This window comes from Doryrhamphus excisus, chromosome 12, assembly GCF_030265055.1.
Source record: "Doryrhamphus excisus isolate RoL2022-K1 chromosome 12, RoL_Dexc_1.0, whole genome shotgun sequence".
NCBI lineage: Eukaryota > Metazoa > Chordata > Actinopteri > Syngnathiformes > Syngnathidae > Doryrhamphus > Doryrhamphus excisus.
Genome location: NC_080477.1, coordinates 6,721,974 through 6,744,511, shown reverse-complemented (window position 1 = coordinate 6,744,511; position 22,538 = coordinate 6,721,974). Strand labels below are relative to the sequence as shown.

At 39.9% G+C, this 22,538-nt stretch overlaps 1 protein-coding gene across 3 annotated transcripts in view; it reads left to right on the top strand.

The window, feature by feature from the left end:
* Positions 1 to 22,538, top strand: part of acsf3 (acyl-CoA synthetase family member 3) — a 53,266-nt gene that overhangs the window by 3,642 nt on the left and 27,086 nt on the right. For 2 of the 3 annotated variants that reach the window (XM_058088763.1, XM_058088764.1), the window contains exons 3-5: positions 7,036 to 7,191; positions 13,609 to 13,763; positions 16,019 to 16,164. In XM_058088763.1, the coding sequence (XP_057944746.1) occupies positions 7,036 to 7,191; positions 13,609 to 13,763; positions 16,019 to 16,164 (457 nt within the window). Of the gene's footprint in view, positions 1 to 3,386; positions 3,527 to 7,035; positions 7,192 to 13,608; positions 13,764 to 16,018; positions 16,165 to 22,538 lie in introns of those variants that run through there. The other variant, XM_058088766.1, reaches the window with a different exon arrangement.

Genomic DNA, 22,538 nt, shown 5'->3' with positions numbered 1-22,538 from the left:
TTAGCACGCAGACCTCACAGCTAGGAGGCCAGGGTTCAATTCCACCCTCGGCCATCTCTGTGTGGAGTTAGCATGTTCTCCCCGTGCATGCGTGGGTTTTCTCCGGGTACTCCGGTTTCCTCCCACATTCCAAAAACATCCTAGGTTAGTTGGCCAAAATTGCCAAATTTGGCCAAATTGTCCACAGGTATGAATGTGAGTGTGAACGTAGTCCTAGCATATAAGTGTTTCAAATGTAGTTATTTCCTGAGAATGTGGTGTTGATGTGTGTACTGTATCATTACTGCTGGATGAAGCCAATGATGAAGTTGTGGTTTTGGGTAGGAGGGAGTCGGGAGATGTTTCAGGTGGTAAGGTTGGGTGTGAATTCAACTGCCCTGGTTCCACTGGGTACAGCATAACAGTGGGTTCTTCAGGCAGCACGGTTGGAAAACATATTACCTTCACTGTGCTTTTGTCTTGAACTTTTGACATATATTTTAGGCTCATGAAAGCATTGAAGCCAGAATCCATATTCTGAAGGCGTAAATCTTCTGCCAGCTGAAAAAATGTCTTAATTGTTGTTTGTAGCTCTTCCACGGTTGCCAGATGTCCAGACACCAGGGTTAGCTTTCTTGTGTCTGAATCGTCACCGATGATGATTCGCAGAATTGCAGGACACTTCTTAATCTGTGAGATTATCATGAGATTATATGTGACTATTAGAAATGTATGGTTCAGTTAAATACCAAACATTTACTTGACTAAGAGTCTGCACAGAAGCCCGGCATCACAACTAAATCAAATAACCTAAGCATTAAATACAATATTAGCATATTTAGGATATGCACATACATTATAATGTATTATGTTATCCCGGTTTGGTGTCATCATTTACATTTGTTTTTGTAATCAAAAGTGCAGGGAAGAAAAGCTAGTGTCATATTTTTGTGGTGACAACACCCAACAAGAACCGCTTTAAAAAAAAAAAAAAACTTTTCGCAGTACGTCATGCCGAAGTGCACTTTCCCGACGGGAATATCACTGATTGGATTTACTTGCCGGAATTTTGTTTTAACTTGCCCCGGGCCATCGGTACATCGTTATTGTTGAGCTCTGTATCCTGAACTACTGCTTATATATATTATAACATTTGTCTAAAATATCCGCAACTGTTTAGAAGCTGCAATTTGTCACTTTCTACAAAATATGTCAGGCATAAAGGAGAGGTCCCCTTCATTATTACATTAAAAACATATTAAATTGACGCATGTTTGTGAATTCAAGAAATGTGTGTTGACATCTCCACATCAACCCCTCAGCACACACACACACCTCTAAAGTATCTCCACTTTAATTAGCATAATTCCTCTTTTGTTCCAGTCTAGCTTTCTTAATTAACATTAATTTATGCCATTAAAGATCTCACAAAGATTTTGCTGTATATTTTGAAGTCAAATTGACCCACTTGTCCATTAGTGTGGAAAATCAAATCATTCCGAGTGAAGTCAGATCTTCATTTGTGTCTGCTCGATCCGCGGTGGTGAGTGAATGATTAAGGGAGTGATTTCTTGGAACGCTACCATTTAAATTTCCTGGAAATATTCCACTGCACTATTTCAAATTAAGGATAGAAAACAATTGCCTTTTTCCTTCTCCAGCACAGCACACATTTTATTGGCATTTGTGATCAAGTGTTCGGATTTTTGTAGTAATATTAACTGCATAGACCAGGGGCCCGTGGGCCAAATGTGGCATGCAGGACACTAGTTTGAGGCCCCCGCCTTGATATGAAAGTTTAATGTTAGTGCGGCCCGCGCAAGTTTGATATGGATGCTGTATGGTATCATGTACCCAGAAAAAAATATTACGTTTGATTAATGTTCATGTTAAAGGTTAAATAACTGTTAATAGTTATCCTCCCTATCAGTGTGGAAGTGGTAAGTGTTTGGTTATTTAAGTTTAAAGGAAATAACTTGGAGGCTACCGTTTAGGTCGCTAGCTCTCTAGTTTGCGAGTTAGCATGTGTCTCAAGACCCTGCAGTTGCGCAATATGTTGTAAATAAAAAGAGTATAAATGTGACTATAGTCGTGTTTTGTCATGTCTACAGGGCTCTAATAATGCTTTGTTCATTTTAATCTGAAAAAATTATTCGTCTACCCACCAACTATATGTGGTTTCTTAAGTTTTTATTATTTGCTGTTTTATTATTATTATTATTATTATTATATTATTTATTACTGATTGATTGATTTTCTTTATTCTTGATTTGTTTATTTTTCATCTTATTTTGTGCAGAAAAATAAAAATTAAGATATTTGAGAACAGTGGAATGTTTTATCAGAGCTTTTATTGTAGAAAATCGGAACCAAAGCACTGAAAAAGTTTGTATATTTTTCTGTTTTTAATAAATGCGTTTTTTTTTTTTTTTTGGAAAACCTGATGTGGCCCAGTCTCAACCAGACCCTAGCTCCAGTGGCCCCCAAGTAAATTGAGTTTGAGACCCCTGGCATAGACGAAAACATGTGTTCTTTTATAAAAACCCTCTAGGATGGCTTTCTATAAGATGTTGAAATATGTTTTTTTGAATGTTTTAAAAAAATGTTTTTTTCCGATTCCAATATCAACCGATATATAATAAAATGTCAAATAATAAAAACTTAAGAAACCACATATGTGGGTAGACAAATTATTTTTTTCAGATTAAAATGAACAAAGCATTATTAGAGCCCTGTAGACATGACAAAACACGACTATAGTCACATTTATACTCTTTTTATTTACAACATATTGCGCAACTGCAGGGTCTTGAGACACATGCTAACTCGCAAACTAGAGAGCTAGCGACCTAAACGGTAGCCTTCAAGTTATTTCCTTTAAACTTAAATAGCCAAAAACTTACCACTTCCACACGGATAGGGAGGATAACTATTAACAGTTATTTAACCTTTAACATGAACATTAATCAAACGTAATAATTTTTTCTGGGTACATGATACCATACAGCATCCATATCAAACTTGCGCGGGCCGCACTAACATTAAACATTCATATCAAAGCGGGGGCCTCAAACTAGTGTCCTGCGGGCCACGTTTGGCCCGCGGCCCGCATGTTTGAGACCCCTGCTTTAAAGTAAACACTAGTATTTTTAGGTGGTAGAGCTAGTGTACATAACAGGAGCACGGCAGACATTGCACTTTTTAGGGAATTTTGCCCATCATTCACAATCTTTATGTGAAACACGAACACATATTTCTTTCCCTTTTATGTGCATTATAACAGAAGATAACATGAGCTAGCTAATAATGCACGTCATTGGGACACACCTACTTTGACTATGAAGACCTCTACAAAAACTTCTAACAATGTTGCATCTTTTGATATACATGCTGTGATCATGCATTAACACGTACACTGATGATAACATGTAATAGTTGCAGTATCTTGCCTTATTACAATGTTACGATGATATTACAACACTGACGATGTCCTCTCTTCTTGGGATGGCTGTGTCTTCCAGCACAAGGCGTGTGCTCCAGTCCTCAGGTAGAAAATGTTGATGGCAAAAGTGCATCTTGTTGAGTCTTTGTAGGGAAATTGAGAGCTAGGTATCCACTCTTCCGTCTGAATGACGCAGAGATGAGTGCTTAGCAAGGTGTTGTGTTAGTCAGCCAGATAAAAATAGTTTTTCATGTTAGCTGCTACAATAATAATATCGCTGTAGCTTGGTCAGTTATGTTAATGTATTACTGTTGCTGTTTCTTTTATTCATTCATTCATTTTCTACCGCTTCACGAGGGTTGCAGGGGGTGCCGGAGCCTATCCCAGCTGTCTTTGGGCGAGCCAGCCAATCACAGGGCACATATAGACAAACAACCATTCACACTCACATTCATACCTATGGATAATTGTGATAATTGGAGTGACAAATTAACCTAGCATGTTTTTGGAACGTGGGAGGAAACCGGAGTACCCGGAGAAAACCCACGCATGCACGGGGAGAACATGCAAACTCCACACAGACATGGCCGAGGGTGGGGAAAGACAAAATAAGAAGCCAAAAAGTTACCACTTCCACACAAAATAGGAGGAGAACTCATTCATTCATTCATTTTCTACCGCTTATCTTCACGAGGGCCGCGGAGGGACCCGGGGAGCCTATCCCGGGGAGCTTATCCCAGCTGTTTTCGGGCAAGAGGCAGGGTACAACCTGGACTGGTCGCCAGCCAATCACAGGGCACATATAGACAAACAACCATTCACACTCACATTCATACCTATGGACAATTTGTAGTCGCCAATTAACCTAGCATGTTTTTGGAATGTGGGAGGAAACCGGAGTACCTGGAGAAAACCCACGCATGCACGGGGAGAACATGCAAACTCCACACAGAGATGGCCGAGGGTGGAATTGAACCCTGGTCTCCTAGCTGTGAGGTCTGCGCGCTAACCACTCGACCGCCGTGCCGCCACTGTTTCTTTTAGTTTGTTTTTCTTTTTAGGTATTTTCCATGATGTCCATTGTTAGCTATCTCATGTTAACTCATTTTCCTGCATTAGAATGCACAGAAAAGAAAAAATGTGTTCATGTTTCACATAAGGATTGTGAATGATTACACAAAATTACACAAAAACTTCCCCTCGAAGCAGGGTGTTATTTCTTTCCCAGAGAACGCTTAAGCGACAGAGTAATAACTGCATTTTACTGCCATCTCCGCAATGCAATGTTTGTGCTATGTAAGCCTGCCATGATAATGCATATATCGATTTATTGAACAATAACAAAAAAAACGTTGGTATTGTCTGTTTTTTTCCACCTGCTGCATTGCAGTTTTGACACCACAAATCGGAATAGTGTGTACCATCTAATTCTAGTGGCTTAAATGTGACATGACACATTTGAATGACATCTTAATGATGATTATTTTTTTAAATAAAGGTCAAAAATCCAATATCGGTGGATGATTAATAGGACAATTATTGACCTGGAAAATATGTTATTGTGAAAGGCCTACTGCTACTTTTTCTACATTGGTTCTCATCAAAGGGAAGATCCCAATAACAATATCACCCGAAATCAGATATTTTTGTCTGATATCAAACTGATAATCGTTGGTGGCCGATATTATCAGACATCACCTTTGTTGTATTTGTCAATTTTTGCTTATTTGTTTACTGTATGTGCCTTGGACACATACAATTCTAATCAAATCAAAGTCTGCAAATAACCCAGGGTTTATGTATTTAATCTGTTTTTTTTAATTCACTTTTATTTTGAATACTTTGCTCTTTATGATTTTTTTTGTGTGTTTTTTTTACGTTTGTTTGTTTGTGAAAATGCAAACACAAGAGACCCTTCCAGTTTTCAGTGAGAATTCTGATCGGAGTTATGATGCGTAAAATCAACTAACTAGGTTGTTCCAAATCCATTTTTAGCTTTTTAAGTAAGCACACATTACACAATATTATTCTCATAAACAAACATAGTATTAGTTAGTACTGGTAAACCAAATGATTTCTATACAAAATACATTTTAAGAGCATATAACAGCAACAAGACCTTTTACCTTTCTGCATTACCGTAAATTCCGGACTATAAGCCGCTACTTTTTTTTCCCCAAACTTGCAACCCTGCGGCTTATTCAGTGATGCGGCCAATTTATGTAATTTTTCTCACGGCCGCCAGGGGCTCTCGAGTAGAAAAGGTAAGATTAAGACCGGTGGAATATATGCGTCGAGGAAGACCGTCTTGTGCATTAATTAAATTAGCGTGAACATATCCTAATCGTGGAAAATGCAAAAAAAAGGCATATGACGCAGCTTTCAAGCTAAAAGCAATCGAGCTGTCCGATAAAGAAGAAAACAGCTGCTAAACTCATCACTCATCGACTTAACACTCAACCAATACGAGTAAAAAAAATAGATTTCAACTTTGCGTTTCCGATAAAGAAGGAAACAGAGCTGCTGCACGTAAACTTGGCATAAACGAATCGATGGTGAGACGCTGGAAACGGCAGCGGGAAGAACTGGAGCAATGTAAAAAAGACCGCGGCGTGTTGTTACCGTGTTGCTACCGTTTTACTGCCGCGTCACAAGAAAGTTATATTATTATTATTGTTAAGTTATATTATTAAAACTTTGACAACTCTCTCTGTGTACCGTCTTTCTTTGTAAATATGTTTACATGTTTTAATGCGGGCACATGCGGCTTATATACAGGTGCGGCTTGTGTATGTACAAAATCGGTTTTCCTCTAAAAATGTAGTTGGTGAGGCTTATAATCAGGTGCGCTCTATAGTCCGGAAATTACGGTAGTTCCTCGCCATTTTCCCCACAGATGTTTATCTTATAGTGCCCACATATTCGGGATTGTTAAATTTTTTGGCTAGTACAGTAATTGGAAGAACAAAATATAAAGTATATGGTAATTTTCTTGCCTTATTAGTTGGGTACAGTCGCACTTTGTTGATGATCAGATTCCGGAGTGTCTTTTAACCGCGTGGCTAAGTGGTCAGTGGTGGGATTTAAAATGCAGCATCATGCGGCATCTGACCTCTGACCTCTGGAATTGTGTTCCTGCAAGTGTGTCGGTGATTATGAACTATTTAGTCAGTCAGTGAAGATTTATTTATCTGCTAGAATGCAAGACAGTGTCTGCCGTCAGTGCACAAAAATGTAACAATATGATGCTTATTTTCCAAGTCAAGTTTTATATTCATATAAAAACAGTGTATCAATCAGGATAAAAAAAAATGTTCATTTCTATTTCCAATGCTCTGAGAATTGAAAACAATGATTTAACATAACATGAACAACACTGACCTAATTATATAAACTGCAGGGGATATTATTTCTGTATTCCTGAGTATGATCATCATGCTGTGATACTTTCAGACTCATTGCAATCATGTTAATTACTGCAGCAAAGATAAAAAAAAAACAAAAAAAAAACACATTTGATGGCTCCTGCCGCTGTTGTGAAAAACGTCAACAAGGCTAATGTTATCTGTAATAATTCATCAATACTTATGACTCCCTGTTCTTCTCCTCCTCAGGTCCAGTGTCTGGTCTCCGAGTGGGCGTGGTCCAAAGACGACATCATACTCCACACGCTTCCACTCCACCATGTGCACGGCATTGTAAACAAACTCCTGTGCCCACTTTGGGTCGGCGCCACTTGTGTCATGCTGCCTGAATTCCAACCACAAAAGGTGCAGTCTTGCTTTAAATATTTCTATTGGTGCATTTTTGAAAAAAAAAAAATGAGGTGTACAGTAAACCTCGGATATATCGGAAATTCGCTCACAACGGACAGATAAAAAAGAACCGATTTTTCTGTAATGCATTTCCAATAAAAATTCATTGCATATATCGGATTTTTTATAACGGATTCCGCCTATTTCGGACAAAATCTCCAGTCCCGTTCCAATCCATTTCCATTAAATTTCCCTCGCATATATCGGATGGCCGCATCGTTATGCTAATCTTGTTGATGTCACTGGCTATTGTCTTTCTCCTGGCTCCAGATTTAGGACAAATATAAAAGTGAGTGACGTCAATAATACTAGCACAGCAGTGAATGAGATCTTAACCTCACTATTGGAAATAACGTAGGCCTGACGGGCGTAACAGGGCCTAGCTTAATTAACAATTTGTTATGCTCAGAGTCCAATAAAGTTAAATTCTCATTACCTTACGTCTCTTTTCATTGCCCAGTCCAGGTACATTGGAAACATAGTCAAGGACGTGCCTTTTTATAATGGATAAAATCCAATTTACGCATATACCGGATATAAATCCAATATATGCGTATACCGGAAAAGGTCCGTTTTACACGTAAACTGACCTTTTCCGGTATACGCATATAACGGATTTCGCTTATATCGGACAAAACCAGTGGGAACAATTGAATCCGATATATCCGAGGTTTACTGTATCTGCAAGGCTTAGGAGGTGAATACAGTATATCAGGCTTGAGAGCTTCAGCTCTTTCCGGTTGACTTCCTCTTGTCTGTATGCCGACAGTAGTTTGGTTATCAGTGTCTCTCTTTCTCCATTCCACTTTTCGTCTCTCTTTGCTTCATCTCCTCTTTGCCTTGTCCCCTCCTCCTACCCTTCTCTCGCTGTCAGACTAAGTGTTTTGGCCCGAGTGATTAATTGCCCTGTGTGGCTTTGTATCTGACCAATGCCGACTCACGGTAAGAGCTTAAGCAGCGGATCAATCGATGCGCTGACATTGAAGAATGATGGCGCATATTTGGCCCTGAGAGAGGATGGAACAAGGTGTGTGTGTGTGTGTGTGTGTCTCTGGAATATAAAAAGACTATTCAACTGTTTTCTAACATATAGGTGTTTTATGTCAGGCCCCCCAAGAGCCTTTTAATGGCTGTGGGCATAGATGCAAAGCAAAGACCTTTGAAGGACAAGTGTATCTGTCAGAAAGGCATTGCTACACTCTCCTTAGCCATCAGCATTCGACTGTTATCCCTGACCTTGCGTACCAAACCACAAAGCCCATTCTCTTAACCTCAGAAAAAAAAAGCCTTTATTGTCCTGAAGTTATAGTTGCTTGATGAAATACTCAAGAGTCTGTTTCTTTTATCCCTCAACTTCTCTAAAGGGTAACCCAGGACTTTTTCAAAGACACTACTCCTCTTCTTCTGTAGTCCTAAAGAGGTACAGAATGTTCAGCATTACAATGATTACGATGCTGAAGGTTTTATTGCATTGCTTCGAGTCAGCTATTAAGGAAACTGGTGTTAACGGCAGTGATTATTATGGATATTAAATATGAAAAAAAAGGATTTTAATTCCATCGTATATAATGTGAGATAATTACAAAGGCGCAGGCATAACAAGACAACGTCCGCAGCCAATGATTTCTTCCGCTTATCATGTAATCTACTCACTGCTCGATTTAGTCTTCACAATCGCCAATGATTTCTTCCACTTATCATGTAATCTAGTGACTACTCGATTTAGTCTTCACAATCAATTTATAAAGACCGAACGGTAAAATGATAGAACATTGGGGGAAAAAATGTCCATCATCATTTCTGCCCCTGTTCAAGGTTATTTCTTCCAATTGCCCTTTTTGTCCGTCTTATCGACAGCCTAAAACAAAATGACATTCACTTTATTAAATCTCAGATGCAAAATCTTTGCAGCGAAATTGTGAAGAATACATCAATCCAACAATCCACAACTAATGTAATGTTGTAATGCATATTTGTACTAGCAATTACCGACTGTCAAAGGATGTACTTAATGCTGAATGAAATGGGTCTAATAAGGTTAAAAAAACAGCCATAATTGTAAAATTTTTCAAATTAGCCACCTTTTTGTTATTTTATTCAGGATACATAATAGATCCCCGCTTTTCACAGGCATTACATTCCACGACCACCATTGAATGATGAAATTAATTGACAAAAGTAATTGATTCACCCATTCATTCATTCATTTTCTACCGCTTTTCCCTCACAAGGGTCGCAGGGGGTGCTGGAGCCTATCCCAGCTGTCTTCGGGCAAGAGGCAGGGTACACCCTGGACTGGTGGCCAGCCAATCACAGGGCCCATATAGACAAACAACCATTCACACTCACATTCATACCTATGGACAATTTGGAGTCGCCAATTAACCTAGCATGTTTTTGGAATGTGGGAGGAAACCGGAGTACCCGGAGAAAACCCACGTATGCACGGGGAGAACATGCAAACTCCACACAGAGATGGCCGAGGGTGGGGAAAGACAAAATAAGAAGCCAAAAAGTTACCACTTCCACACAAAATAGGAGGAGAACTCATTCATTCATTCATTTTCTACCGCTTATCCTCACGAGGGTCGCCTATCCCAGCTGTCTTCGGGCGAGAGGCGGGGTACACCCTGGACTGGTCGCCAGCCAATCACAGGGCACATATAGACAAACAACCATTCACACTCACATTCATACCTATGGACAATTTGGAGTCGCCAATTAACCTAGCCTGTTTTTGAAATGTGGGAGGAAACCGGAGTACCCGGAGAAAACCCACGCATGCACGGGGAGAACATGCAAACTCCACACAGAGATGGCCGAGGGTGGGGAAAGACAAAATAAGAAGCCAAAAAGTTACCACTTCCACACAAAATAGGAGGAGAACTCATTCATTCATTCATTTTCTACCGCTTATCCTCACGAGGGTCCGGTGGGACCCGGGGAGCCTATCCCAGCTGTCTTCGGGCGAGAGGCAGGGGTACACCCTGGACTGGTCGCCAGCCAATCACAGGGCACATATAGACAAACAACCATTCACACTCAAATTCATACCTATGGACAATTTGGAGTCACAAATGAACCTAGCATGTTTTTGGAATGTGGGAGGAAACCGGAGTACCCGGAGAAAACCCACGCATGCACGGGGAGAACATGCAAACTCCACACAGAGATGGCCAAGGGTGGACTTGAACCCTGGTCTCCTAGCTGTGAGGTCTGCGTGCTAACCACTCGTCCGCCGTGCCGCCCTGATTCACCCATGAATTCCGTTAATATTTTGTTGCATAATTAATGCATATGCATGAGTGTAGACTGAGAATGTGTAGTGTCCTCACAGATGTAAACAAGGTCTGACGCTTATTTTTTTACTTTATTCCTACCTGAACACCTCAACAATATTACTGGGTACTCCGGTTTCCTCCCACATTCCAAAAACATGCTAGGTTAATTGGCGACTCCAAATTGTCCATAGGTATGAATGTGAGTGTGAATGGTTGTTTGTCTATATGTGCCCTGTGATTGGCTGGCCACCAGTCCAGGGTGTACCCCGCCTCTCGCCCAAAAGACAGCTGGGGTAGGCTCCAGCACCCCCCGCGACCCTCGTGAGGAAAAAGCAGTCGGAAATGAATGAATTAATGAATTTTCTGATTAAAAAAAACACACAAATGTGCTCATTTACGAGTATATGCTGAATCGTGGGGGATGTGCAGGGATCCACTGCACCCTAACATTATTTTGGGTTGGTGAAAAATGTGAATACTTTTTGGATGCTCACAGTTTCATTTTATTACAAAAAAAAAAAACGCATTGGTATTTCACTCCCACCTTGAGTGCAGGTCCCAGCAGCTCACTGAGGTGTTCAGCATGCAGTCCATGCATTTGGGTTCTCACTGCATCCTATCCCTCAGGTAGAGGCCAGCTCTTTGACAGACATAAATTGCCTTCTTCTCCCCTTCTGGTGGACTCCGGTGGAACCGCTCCACTGGACATGATAGACAGCAACCACAATGGTGAAAGTGAGAGACAGTAATAATTTGTCACTCTCTGTCTGTACGGTAGCAGGCACACCCTCATTAGCTTAGCTTGTGTAGCGTGTGATATCACTGTTATTATAAAAAGTAAAAGTGGGCAGGAGGCACTTGATTTGAGTAATACCAATTCCTAATTAATTCCTTCATCAAGGAATTGGGAATTTGAATATGTAAGTTAATCAGGTCTAATTTTGTGTTTATTTTATTTAGCCACAAAGACATTGTTGTGTGATGTAGAGCCTCAGGACTGCGGAGACTGTTGATATTTTTTTAAAAAAAGATTGAAGACACACCTTTTTAATCAGGCTTTTAACTAATATTTTTAAACTTTTCTTATGTTTTTATCTTTTTCGTCCTATTTTATGCTCTTAGTCTTTAGCTTTTAACTCCAGTGTTTCCTCAGCGGGGTCCTCCACACTGGGGGCTGTGTCGGGTCTGCTGAGAGGGTGCCATCCTTGGGTCCCTTCGACCCGGCCGGCTGGGGGTTCCTCCCTTTAATGTGGGGGTCTGTCGGAGTCGGGGGGCCCGGGTGCGGGTCCCCCGGGCTCCTCCCAGTGTGGACGGCCCCGAAGGTGGCGTTTCCTTGATCCTCAGTGACATGCCATGTCTCCCTACTGTGTGTGATTGTGTGTGTGGGTGTGTGTGTGTGTGTGTGTCTGTCTTAGTGTTTTTCCTTTTAATTGTGGTAATTGTCTTTAATTCTGTAAAGCACTTTGTGTTGCATGTTTTTGCAGGAAAAGTGCTATACAAATAAAGTAAATTTATTATTTATTATTTATTATTTATTTGTAAATTATTATTTATTATTTGTAAATTATTATTTATTATTTAGTTTTTATTTTTATTTTTTATTTAATATTTGTAAATTATTATTTATTATTTGTAAATTATTATTTGTAAATTATTATTTGTAAATTATTATTTGTAAATTATTAATTATTTGTAAATTATTGTTTGTAAATTATTATTATTTGTAAATTATTATTTATTATTTATTTGTATTTTTAATTGTATTTTTATTTATTGTTTATTAATTAATATTTGTAAATTATTATTTATTATTTGTAAATTATTATTTGTAAATTATTATTTGTAAATTATTTTTTATTATTTGTAAATTATTGTTTATTATTTATTTTTATTTTTATTTGTTTACTATTTCATATTTCATATTTCATATTTCATATTTCATATTTCATATTTATTATTTATTATTTATTATTTATTATTTATTATTTATTATTTATTATTTATTATTTATTATTTATTATTTATTATTTATTATTTATTATTTGTTATTTATTATTTATTATTTATTATTTATTATTTATTATTTACCCGGGATCAAGGCAACAACATTTCGTTGGCAATTTCACTGCTGTGTGTGTGATTGTGTGTGTGTGTGTCTAGTATGGAGGGTGGGAAGGAGGGGCTTTCTTTTGTTTCTTTGTTTTTCCTTTTAATTGTGGTAATTGTTTTTAATTCTGTAAATCACTTTGTGTTGCATGTCTTTGCAGGAAAAGTGCAGTACTACATTGATCTATAACCTGTGTTTAGGTGAAGTAGCGATAGACTGCAGAGATAGTGAAAAGAGACAGGAAGATGAAGGGATGAAAGTATAGATAAAAAAGAAGCACTTGGTATGGAATGAATGTAGAAGTAAGGATAAGTTGACAGAGAGACAGCTGGGGAGGAGCATCTGTCTCCCGGGGGAGGGGACAAGGAGACAGACTTAAAGAAGCTGTCGTTCACCTTCACTTAATTCACGCTGCCCTCCCATCCTCCCATCCTCCCATGTTTGGCTTTGATGTGATGCATGAGAGGGATGAGGTGGAATGGACGAGTGTAAACAGCCTTTATCCTTGAAGAAGAGAAGTTTTAAATTTGCATATTGTGTGTGGACCTCCTTTCTCTGTGGAGAAGGGCATGTGTAGCCTCTCCCGTGGAGTCAAACAGCACATTTGTCTAACAGAGCTGCATAGAAGCCCCCCTTCAACCGGCCAATGTGTCAGTCGTGCCCCACAGCTTTCTGCTGTTTTTCTCCCTGTGACCTTTTCAAATCTCGCCTTCTTTTTTTTTTTTTTTGCGTGTTGACAGCTTTAATACTATATGAGGCTGCTTCCTGCATCTCACACCTGCCATTTAAATCAAATAAACCAAACTAAAAGGTGCTTTTCAAGTCGCATACAAATATGGATGTTAGCATTTATGTCGGATTTCTATTCATATTGGACGTGTCCATCTTATGCTTCTTATCACTGTCTTCCTTCTGCCCTGTGCAGCCAGATGCCAAGCTAATCTCTCTTTTTTTTTTTTTTTTTTTTACGACGTCTCTGCTCAGGTATGGGAGATGCTGCTGAGCTCCAAAGCTCCACTGGTTAATGTCTTCATGGCTGTGCCAACTATCTACTCCAAACTCATTCACTACTATCATCAGCACTTTACACAGCCTCATGTCAAGGACTTTGTCAAGGCGGTGTGCAAAGAGAGGATCAGGTATGAGCTTTGCGATGAAGGAAAGCACCGGCAGTAAACATCTGGGGACAGTGGGCATCCAAAGGAGACACATCTGTGTACAATACTGGCGACAAAGTTTGTTACACAAGACAATCTAATGACATTCAATGCCAGATATTGATCAGATATTACAGGATTGTAGAGGTGCCATTAAACGGTTTGCAAAATGAGACGACACACACGAGATTGGCTCAATGAGAACAAGACGAAATTCATTATTTATATAATGAAATCAGAAATCACTCCACACTCTTTATTGTTCTCTGGTTCTACCATATCTTACTTATTGTGTGGAAATATGGGCTAATAACTATAAAAGCAATCTTCGCTCGCTAAATGTACTGCAAAAAAGGTCAGTAAGGATAATTCATAATGCCGCCTACAGAGAACATACTAACTCCTTATGTCTAAAATCACAAATACTTCAACTTGCTGATATAGTTAATCCTCAAATAGCTAAAATAATGCATAAGGCTAAAAATAACCAATTAGCTAAAAATGTCATCCAATACTTCTCTACAAGAGAGGAGAAATATGATCTCAGGGAAGAAGTACATTTGAAACACTTCTATGCTAGGACTACGTTAAAAAGCCATAGCATTTCAGTATGTGGAATCAAACTATGGAATGGATTGAGTAAGGACCTCAAACAATGCACAACGATGAGCCAATTCAAGAAACAATACAAGCAGTTGATGTTTGCTAAATACAAGGATGAAGAGTCTTGAACCAGTCATGATGTGCTATATATATCACTATATTGACACTTACTATGGTACCCATTATGTCATTGGATGCTCATATCACCTTGTACTTTGGTATGTGACCAAAAAAAAACCCCAAAATAATAAAAACATTTTTTTAATTATATCAGAAAGGCAGGAAGTGAACAAGCTTAATAAGCTTTGCTTCTTCCTACTCCTTTTGGACATGTGGAACTGTGAACTGATTATGTGATGCATTCAATTGTAATCTGATGCATGTTCAAATTAAATTAAAACATTTCCATTGGCAAATGTACTAATATAATTTGCATTGGGGGTGTTTTTGTGGCAGAGGCTGGCGGTAGGCTTCCACAGTGGTGCACACGCACCAGGCTTGTGGAGGCGTCTCCTGCCGAAAGCCTCTCGTGACCTCTTATTGATAGTCAATGCATGACGAAGGAAACACATTCTTTTTAGAATGTGTTTTGCACAGGAATTGGGAGCGAAGTTACGATTTTTAGTATTTTAGTATTTTTAGCACATAAGTGGGGCAGCATTTACGTCACAGAGAGCAGTCATATTTCCTGCAAAGCTCCATTATCCATTTGATAACAGCTACTTAGGTCTCACAACAGCACGAGCTTGTACAGCTGAAACGTCATCAAGGGTCAACGCGAGTTTGTCAATGTAAAAAAATTATAAAAAAAGACTTGAAGATACATGTACAGATACGTGAAAATTGTACTCTACTTTTATTTATTTTGTAGGACTTATCACAGGAGCAAAAGGCGAATGAAAGGGTTGAATGCTCCATTTGTATTTTTTCCACTTGCACAGTCTAATTTCTCGGCGCATATGCAACTGAAATGCTCACACTTTACAGCCCTGAAAAATCTCACTCCGTTCATGTCATTGTTCTATGGGATAAATGTGCTGAGGTGCTGAAACTAATGCACAGTGGGAATGCTCTTCCTGCCTCTTTGGAGGTGAGAAACGAGTAAAATGACACAAATGCATATGGCAATAAATTGCGACTGCCGAAATTTTGGAGTTCAGTTATTGTGTGATGAATTAATTCATTTATTATAGTTCCTACTCCAATTGTCCCCAATATATTTTTGTTCTGAACGAGACATATTGTTAATTTTGACATGAGACCTTGTGACACCCCTACATTATATTAATGTTGATTTTCTATTGACACTGTCAGTATGTTAAAAATTTAATTACAAATTTTGCCACTTTCAAACTAGAAAAGGTGTTACTATACCGCTTGCTGTACAGTTCTACACCAATGCAAAGTAGTGGATATCATTACATTGTCTGATTTACTTAATATTGGGGTCATTGAGTGAATGTTATATATTATATATATTGTGTTTTTTATGGCAATGGTTTTATTTCATTTGAACATGCATCAGATTACAATTGAGTGCATCACATAATCAGTACACAGTTCCATATATAGTTTATATTATATATATATATATTATATATTTTACCTTCTTAATCATTACCTTCCCCTTTCAGACTCATGGTTTCTGGTTCTGCTGCTCTGCCACTTCCCACATTGCAGCAGTGGGAAGACATCACGGGACACACACTGCTGGAACGTTACGGCATGACTGAGATCGGCATGGCGCTGTCAAACCCTCTGCAGGGCCAACGTATCCCAGGTATTCAAGTTGGTTCCTCATACATATTTCATTTCCATTCAGGGGCACAACAAACGCATTAACTGCAAAAAAAAAAAAACAAAAAAAAAATCATGGAAAGTGGATGTATTCCAAAATCTGCCAGCTATAACAGCAACTCAAAGTATCAAAGTATACAAAGTATCATACCTTCGGTCTCGGGCTGATACTGACACTTGGGGGCATGATACTTGGCCTGATACCAGACAAACCATGTGATGATCTTATTATCACATACTATTTAATCATGAGCTTATTATCACGTACTATTTAATCAAAAGACCATTTTGTTTCCAGAAAATGTTCAGTTTACTACATGTATTATATCTAAACAGTGTAAACACAACAATTGCAAAAATATTTTAACAATAATATTTTATCAACAGTCTTATCTTATCAATGTCTGATAATTAAAGTTCCATTAATCAAGTTTGGGTTTTTTGGTGACTGGAGAAGCACTAGGCACTAAGCACTCGTGTGCTGTTCTCTGATTGGTTGTTTCACGGGCACGATACCAGAGCAGCTGAGTGGACAGCTACGGGGGCTGATACTAGACATGGTTAAACTCTATATTTTATCAGTATCACTGCCCTGGGCTTTGACACAGTATCATTTTGGCCTTTTCCCGTATCATTCATGGGTGGTTTCTAGGGTACAGGGCCAATTAATACTGTAGTATGTGATAATATACAGTACGGATACATAATTATTAATTTAAATAATTATAATTAGTAATCATAATAAACCATTATTATGTTTGTTCATATTTTTGTTTCATCCTGGAACTCATGTCATGCATACCGTTTTTGCCCCAGTGTCCTTCATGAACACCGCCCTTAATTGAGACAAGGGAGGCCTGCAGTTCAAATGTTGTTGTAGGGTCTTTTGTGACAAGGGGACAAAGGCTTGCATATATTTTAACACAAGTTGTTGTTACCTTCATGTCACCAGCCACCAGCATGTTGAACAGGAAGTGCGCTGCATGCTAAGATCGAAAGCATTGTTGTTTTTTTGACCGAAAGATTACCTGCACAACAGGCAGAAACCCCAATTCTGGCCTCCCTACATTGGTTGCCTGTTCGTTTTAGGATTGATTTTTAAGATTTTATTGTTTGTTTTTAAGGCGTTGAATGGGCTGGCCCCCAAATACATCTCGGACATCATCCAAGTTTACTCTCCAGCGCGGTCACTGGGGTCCGAGGGCCAGCTCCAACTTGTGGTGCCTAAGACGAGACTTAAGACCAGGGGGGACCGAGCCTTTTCTGTGGTTGGCCCCAAACTATGGAACTCTCTCCCCTCCCAAGTAAAAAAAGGCCCCCAAAATCTTAAGTCTCGTCTTAAAACCCACTTTTATTCTCTGGCTTTTAACTCGGAGTAAGTCGTATTGTCCTGTGTCTTTTAGTTCTTCGTTTTTATTGTAATTGGTTTTATTTTTTTATACTTTTATTGCTTTGTTTCTTGTTTTTAATATTTCAATATCTATTTTACTATTTTATTTCTTAAATGATCTTTTAGTTTTGGATTATTACTTTTTAATTTTACTAGTTTGTACAGCACTTTGGAAACTCTGTTTATAAAATGTGCTATATAAATAAAGTGGATTGGATTGAAATGGCGGCACGGTGGTCTAGTGGTTAGCGCGCAGACCTCACAGCTAGGAGACCAGGGTTCAATTCCACCCTCGGGCATCTCTGTGTGGAGTTTGCATGTTCTCCCCGTGCATGCGTGGGTTTTCTCCGGGTACTCCGGTTTCCTCCCACATTCCAAAAACATGCTAGGTTAATTGGCGACTCCAAATTGTCCATAGGTATGAATGTGAGTGTGAATGGTTGTTTGTCTATATGTGCCCTGTGATTGGCTGGCGACCAGTCCAGGGTGTACCCCGCCTCTCGCCCGAAGACAGCTGGGATAGGCTCCAGCACCCCTCGTGAGGAAAAAGCGGTAGAAAATGAATTTTCATCCAGCCTCGTCTTGTCAACAAAAACTTACTCCTGACTCGTTTGAATTGTTTTCGTCATGAATATAAAAAGCTTCCTCAAGGAATTAATTTAGCTTTCATCATAGCTGAGGGAAACAACAATGCATAGGCGTCAAATAAATGACTTAAAACTCAGTGTTATTTTCTTCATAAAAGAGGATAAAATTAGTCTTGACTATATTTATGGCAACTGATGTTTCTGAGCATTCCCTCAGCTTCACATGTTGTGTTTTGATCCACAGTCAGGTAAGTCCCATGATCCCAATCCTATACCTCGTTCACACATGCAGGAACAAAAGCAGTGTTGAATCGAGGTCAGATCAGAGGTGGATGCTTGCTTCTCTTTTCCAACATCTCTCTTCTCTTGTCACCATACACTTTTCTTATTCCCCTCTCCTTTTTCATGCCGTTGTTCCCTTGGACGGGTAAACCTAATTATCATGCAAGTGCATCCTCATGTTTTGGTGTTGTTTTTGTTTGTTGGTCATGTGATGTTTGGCATCAACTGAACAGGCTGCGTTTGATTCCTCTCAGGTGGTTATTAGGAGGAGTTTTAAGAGACGTGTGCTTCTATTGATGCACAAACACATTTATGAGAGAAAAGTGTGCACAGGTGTAAGTGTTTGCAGGCATGGGTTAGTGCGTGATGGAGTGGCTGTGTTACTGTCTTGTCTTAAAGTAGGTTAAAATGGATCAATAGCAGCCGGAGGAAACACACAGAGAAAAGAAATGGGGGGGGTTCACACGCTGCGATTCTTTTGCAGACAATGTATTTTTCTAATAAATGGTCGGTACTCATATACTCTATTGACAGATTTATTTATTATTTAAACATTCCCTTGTATGTGGGGCATCTTTCAGTTTGGCCTACTTTTGCTATGTGTCTTACAGTTTTAGAGCATCGTAGATAAACAGCAGCGTGTCTTTCTAGGTCATACTGCCCTTGTAGATATGTAAATATGTGAGACGATTACATCATCTTCACACTTTGCATTTTCGTGAAAATATTTCTGCACCGACAAACGTTCATCTTGTTGTCACATACAATGACATTTATTTGTGTCAAGGAGAAATGTGGTTTCTGTAGCCTCCTTTGTTGCCTGTGTTGTACTTTGTGTGGCTCTTATTAAATATAATAAAAGCTGTTTTTCGGCCTTACGCCTCTGCTTCCGGGGGCCCAGACGTACAGTACAAAGTATGTAAGAGTTATTTTCTTGACGGAGGATAAGATTGTTGCTTCACAAATTGGTACATTCCATTGTACTCTTCTTGTACGGGTCGCGGGGGTCGCAGTCTCAGTAGGGAATCCCAGACTTCCCAGTCCCCAACCAACTTCAAGACATTCCCAGGGTAGCTGTGAGGCCCCCGGCCTTCTCGCAGCTGGGCATGCCCATAACACATAGACTATCACCATCTATCAACACTTTAACAGAGTATTATGAGGTAGCTTGGACAATGAAGTAATAAAATAACTTATGTGTAAATATTAAATAAAAATAGGCTGCACGGTGTACAGTGGTTGGTGCGCAGGCCACACAGCTAGGAGACCCGAGATCGATTCCACTCCTGGATATCTCTGTGTGGAGTTTGCATGTTCTCCCTGTGCATGCGTGGGTTTTCTCCGGGTATTCCGTTTTTTTTCCCACATTCCAAAAACATGCTAGGCTAATTGGCGACTCCAAATTGTCCATAAGTATGAATGTGAGTGTGAATGGTTGTTTGTCTATATGTGCCCTGTGATTGGGTGTACGCCGCCTCTCGCCCGAAGACAGCTGGGGTAGGCTCCAGCGCCCCCGCGACCCTCGTAGGAAAAAGCGGTAGAAAATGAATGAATGAATGAATGTACTAAAAACAAACTGCACCACAAATTAAAATATCCAGCAGGCATGTAAAATGTCTCTCAGTATCTTCTTTTAAAGCGCTAGCATAGCTTTCTCTGTGAAATAGTGGCGAGAGGGCATGTCATATCAGGGTTCTAAGTGCTCCATAAGCAGAAGAAATTCCAGGTTTTCTCCAAAGGCGAATGGCAGGTCACTCATTGAGGTCATCATTTGTGCTGCTCTGCACCTTAGCGTTGTTGCGGGGCATTTTTTTTCTCTCCTTTTCAATATATCCTGCAGGGTGGACTGACTCGTCTTTGGTTGAGTTGCCTGGGTAAACTGGCTGTATTGTGTTGGGTGTTTGTTTTTCTGTTTCCTTCCCACCTCATGAAATCCCAAGTTTGCATATTTCACACTTTCCAATTGCAAGGTTTTTGTCATCCACTTTAAAGTACCTCCACACCGCAGATATAGTCGTGTGTCCATCTTGAACCAATAGGGTTCACATGCCGTACACGTCGGTGTTTCTGTGTGGTATGGAGTGAAGAGGTCTCACTCTGTACCACTCCATAACTATAGAGCTGATAAAAAGTAATGAGAATAAAAAAAAAAAAACATATACAGCCCTGATCAAAAATTGCTCGGATATGCATATTGCACATTCATTCATTACCACTATGGACAATTTGGAGTAGCCAATTAACCTAGCATGTTTTTGGAATGTGGGGAAAAAAACGGAGTACCCGGAGAAAACCCACGCATGCACGGGGAGAACATGCAAACTCCACACAGAGATGGCCAAGGGTGGAATTGAACCCTGGTCTCCTAGCTGTGAGGTCTACGCGCTAACCACTCGACTGCCGTGCCGCCCGCATATTGCACAGTCATTCATTTTCTATCGCTTTTTCCTCACGAGGGTCGTGGGGGTGCTGGAGCCTATCTCAGCTGTCTTCGGGCGAGAGGCGGGGTACACCCTGGACTGGTCGCCAGCCAATCACAGGGCACATATAGACAAACAACCATTCACACTCACATTCATACCTATGGACAATTTGGAGTCGCCAATTAACCTAGCATGTTTTTGGAATGTGGGAGGAAACCGGAGTACCCGGAGAAAACCCACGCATGCATTGGGGAGAAGATGCAAACTCCACACAGAGATGGCCGAGGGTGGAATTGAACCCTGGTCTCCTAGCTGTGAGGTCTGCGCGCTAAGCACTCGACTGCCGTGCCGCCCACATATTGCACATTCATTCATTCATTCATTCATTCATTCATTTTCTACGAGAGGGCGAGGGGCGGGGTACACCCTGGACTGGTCGCCAGCCAATCACAGGGCACATATAGACAAACAACCATTCACACTCACATTCATACCTATGGACAATTTGGAGTCGCCAATTAACCTAGCATGTTTTTGGAATGTGGGAGGAAACCAGAGTACCCGGAGAACATGCAAACTCCACACAGAGATGGCCGAGGGTGGAATTGAACCCTGGTTTCCTAGCTGTGAGGTCTGCGCGCTAACCACTCGACCACCGTGCCGCCTGCATATTGCACATTTGGATCTTAATGATTTTTTTTTAAAGTGGCGCTACACTATGCAAAAGCAGGAAAGTGTAGTGAGTGCATTTGTTTTGAATTGATTAGTGTAGGAGTACACCCGAAATGTCTTTGTACTAGCTAGAACAATCATGATAACCAAGTGATGTCTGTGGTCACTACACCCAAGTGTTAGGGTGTGTGTGAGTGAAAGACATTGCCAATCAAGCCCACAATGAACAAAATCAATATGCTGTTTGAGAATAACTCTTTAGTCAAGGTTCTTTATCAATAGAGCTGCGGTCTGTGAAATAGCGTCTGAAATACCAGCAGAAGACCTCCCCACTCCACTACTGTCTCTGTTATAATCACTGAAGCAGACTTCCACACAAATGACACCAGTTGCTGTGTGGGAATATTCACATTTTAACATTATTTGTTACACTTAAACATGAGTTCAGCTCAACAGTTACTTCATTTTTGACACCCTGTTATTTTTTTTTTTTCAAATCCTGTCAGCTTAATTTAACCATTTAAACAAAACTGTGCTGCACTAAAAGGCTTTGTCAAGCACTCGGCAGTAGCGAGACAGGGGCTGAAGGACCCGAGCAAAAACGAGAGATAGCAGTACTAGGGATGCTTTTAAGTGGTTGTATAAAGGAAGTACTAAAGGCATCATCTGGCAGAGTGTCTTTCTGGGTTTTGGTAAGAGGTTGTCAAAGCTGCAGGTAAACGCTTCACGATTAAGGCTTGAGGTTGACTCTGTCTTAAAATCTAGAGTTTCCTTAGAGTCAACTCAAAGGAATGGCTTTTGGGTCGTTGTATTTTCCAGGCTCAGCAAACCATTTTGTCACCAGTTATGCTTTATGGATGGAGGTTGTGACAAAGTGAATGAGTTCGAACTCATCACTTGTCCCTTGTGTTGTTGTATTCAGGATGTCATTGTTTGTGGAGTTACGTCACTGATAATAGTGCTGTGTTAATCCAGGCTAAATTGGGATTCGAACAGGTGTACA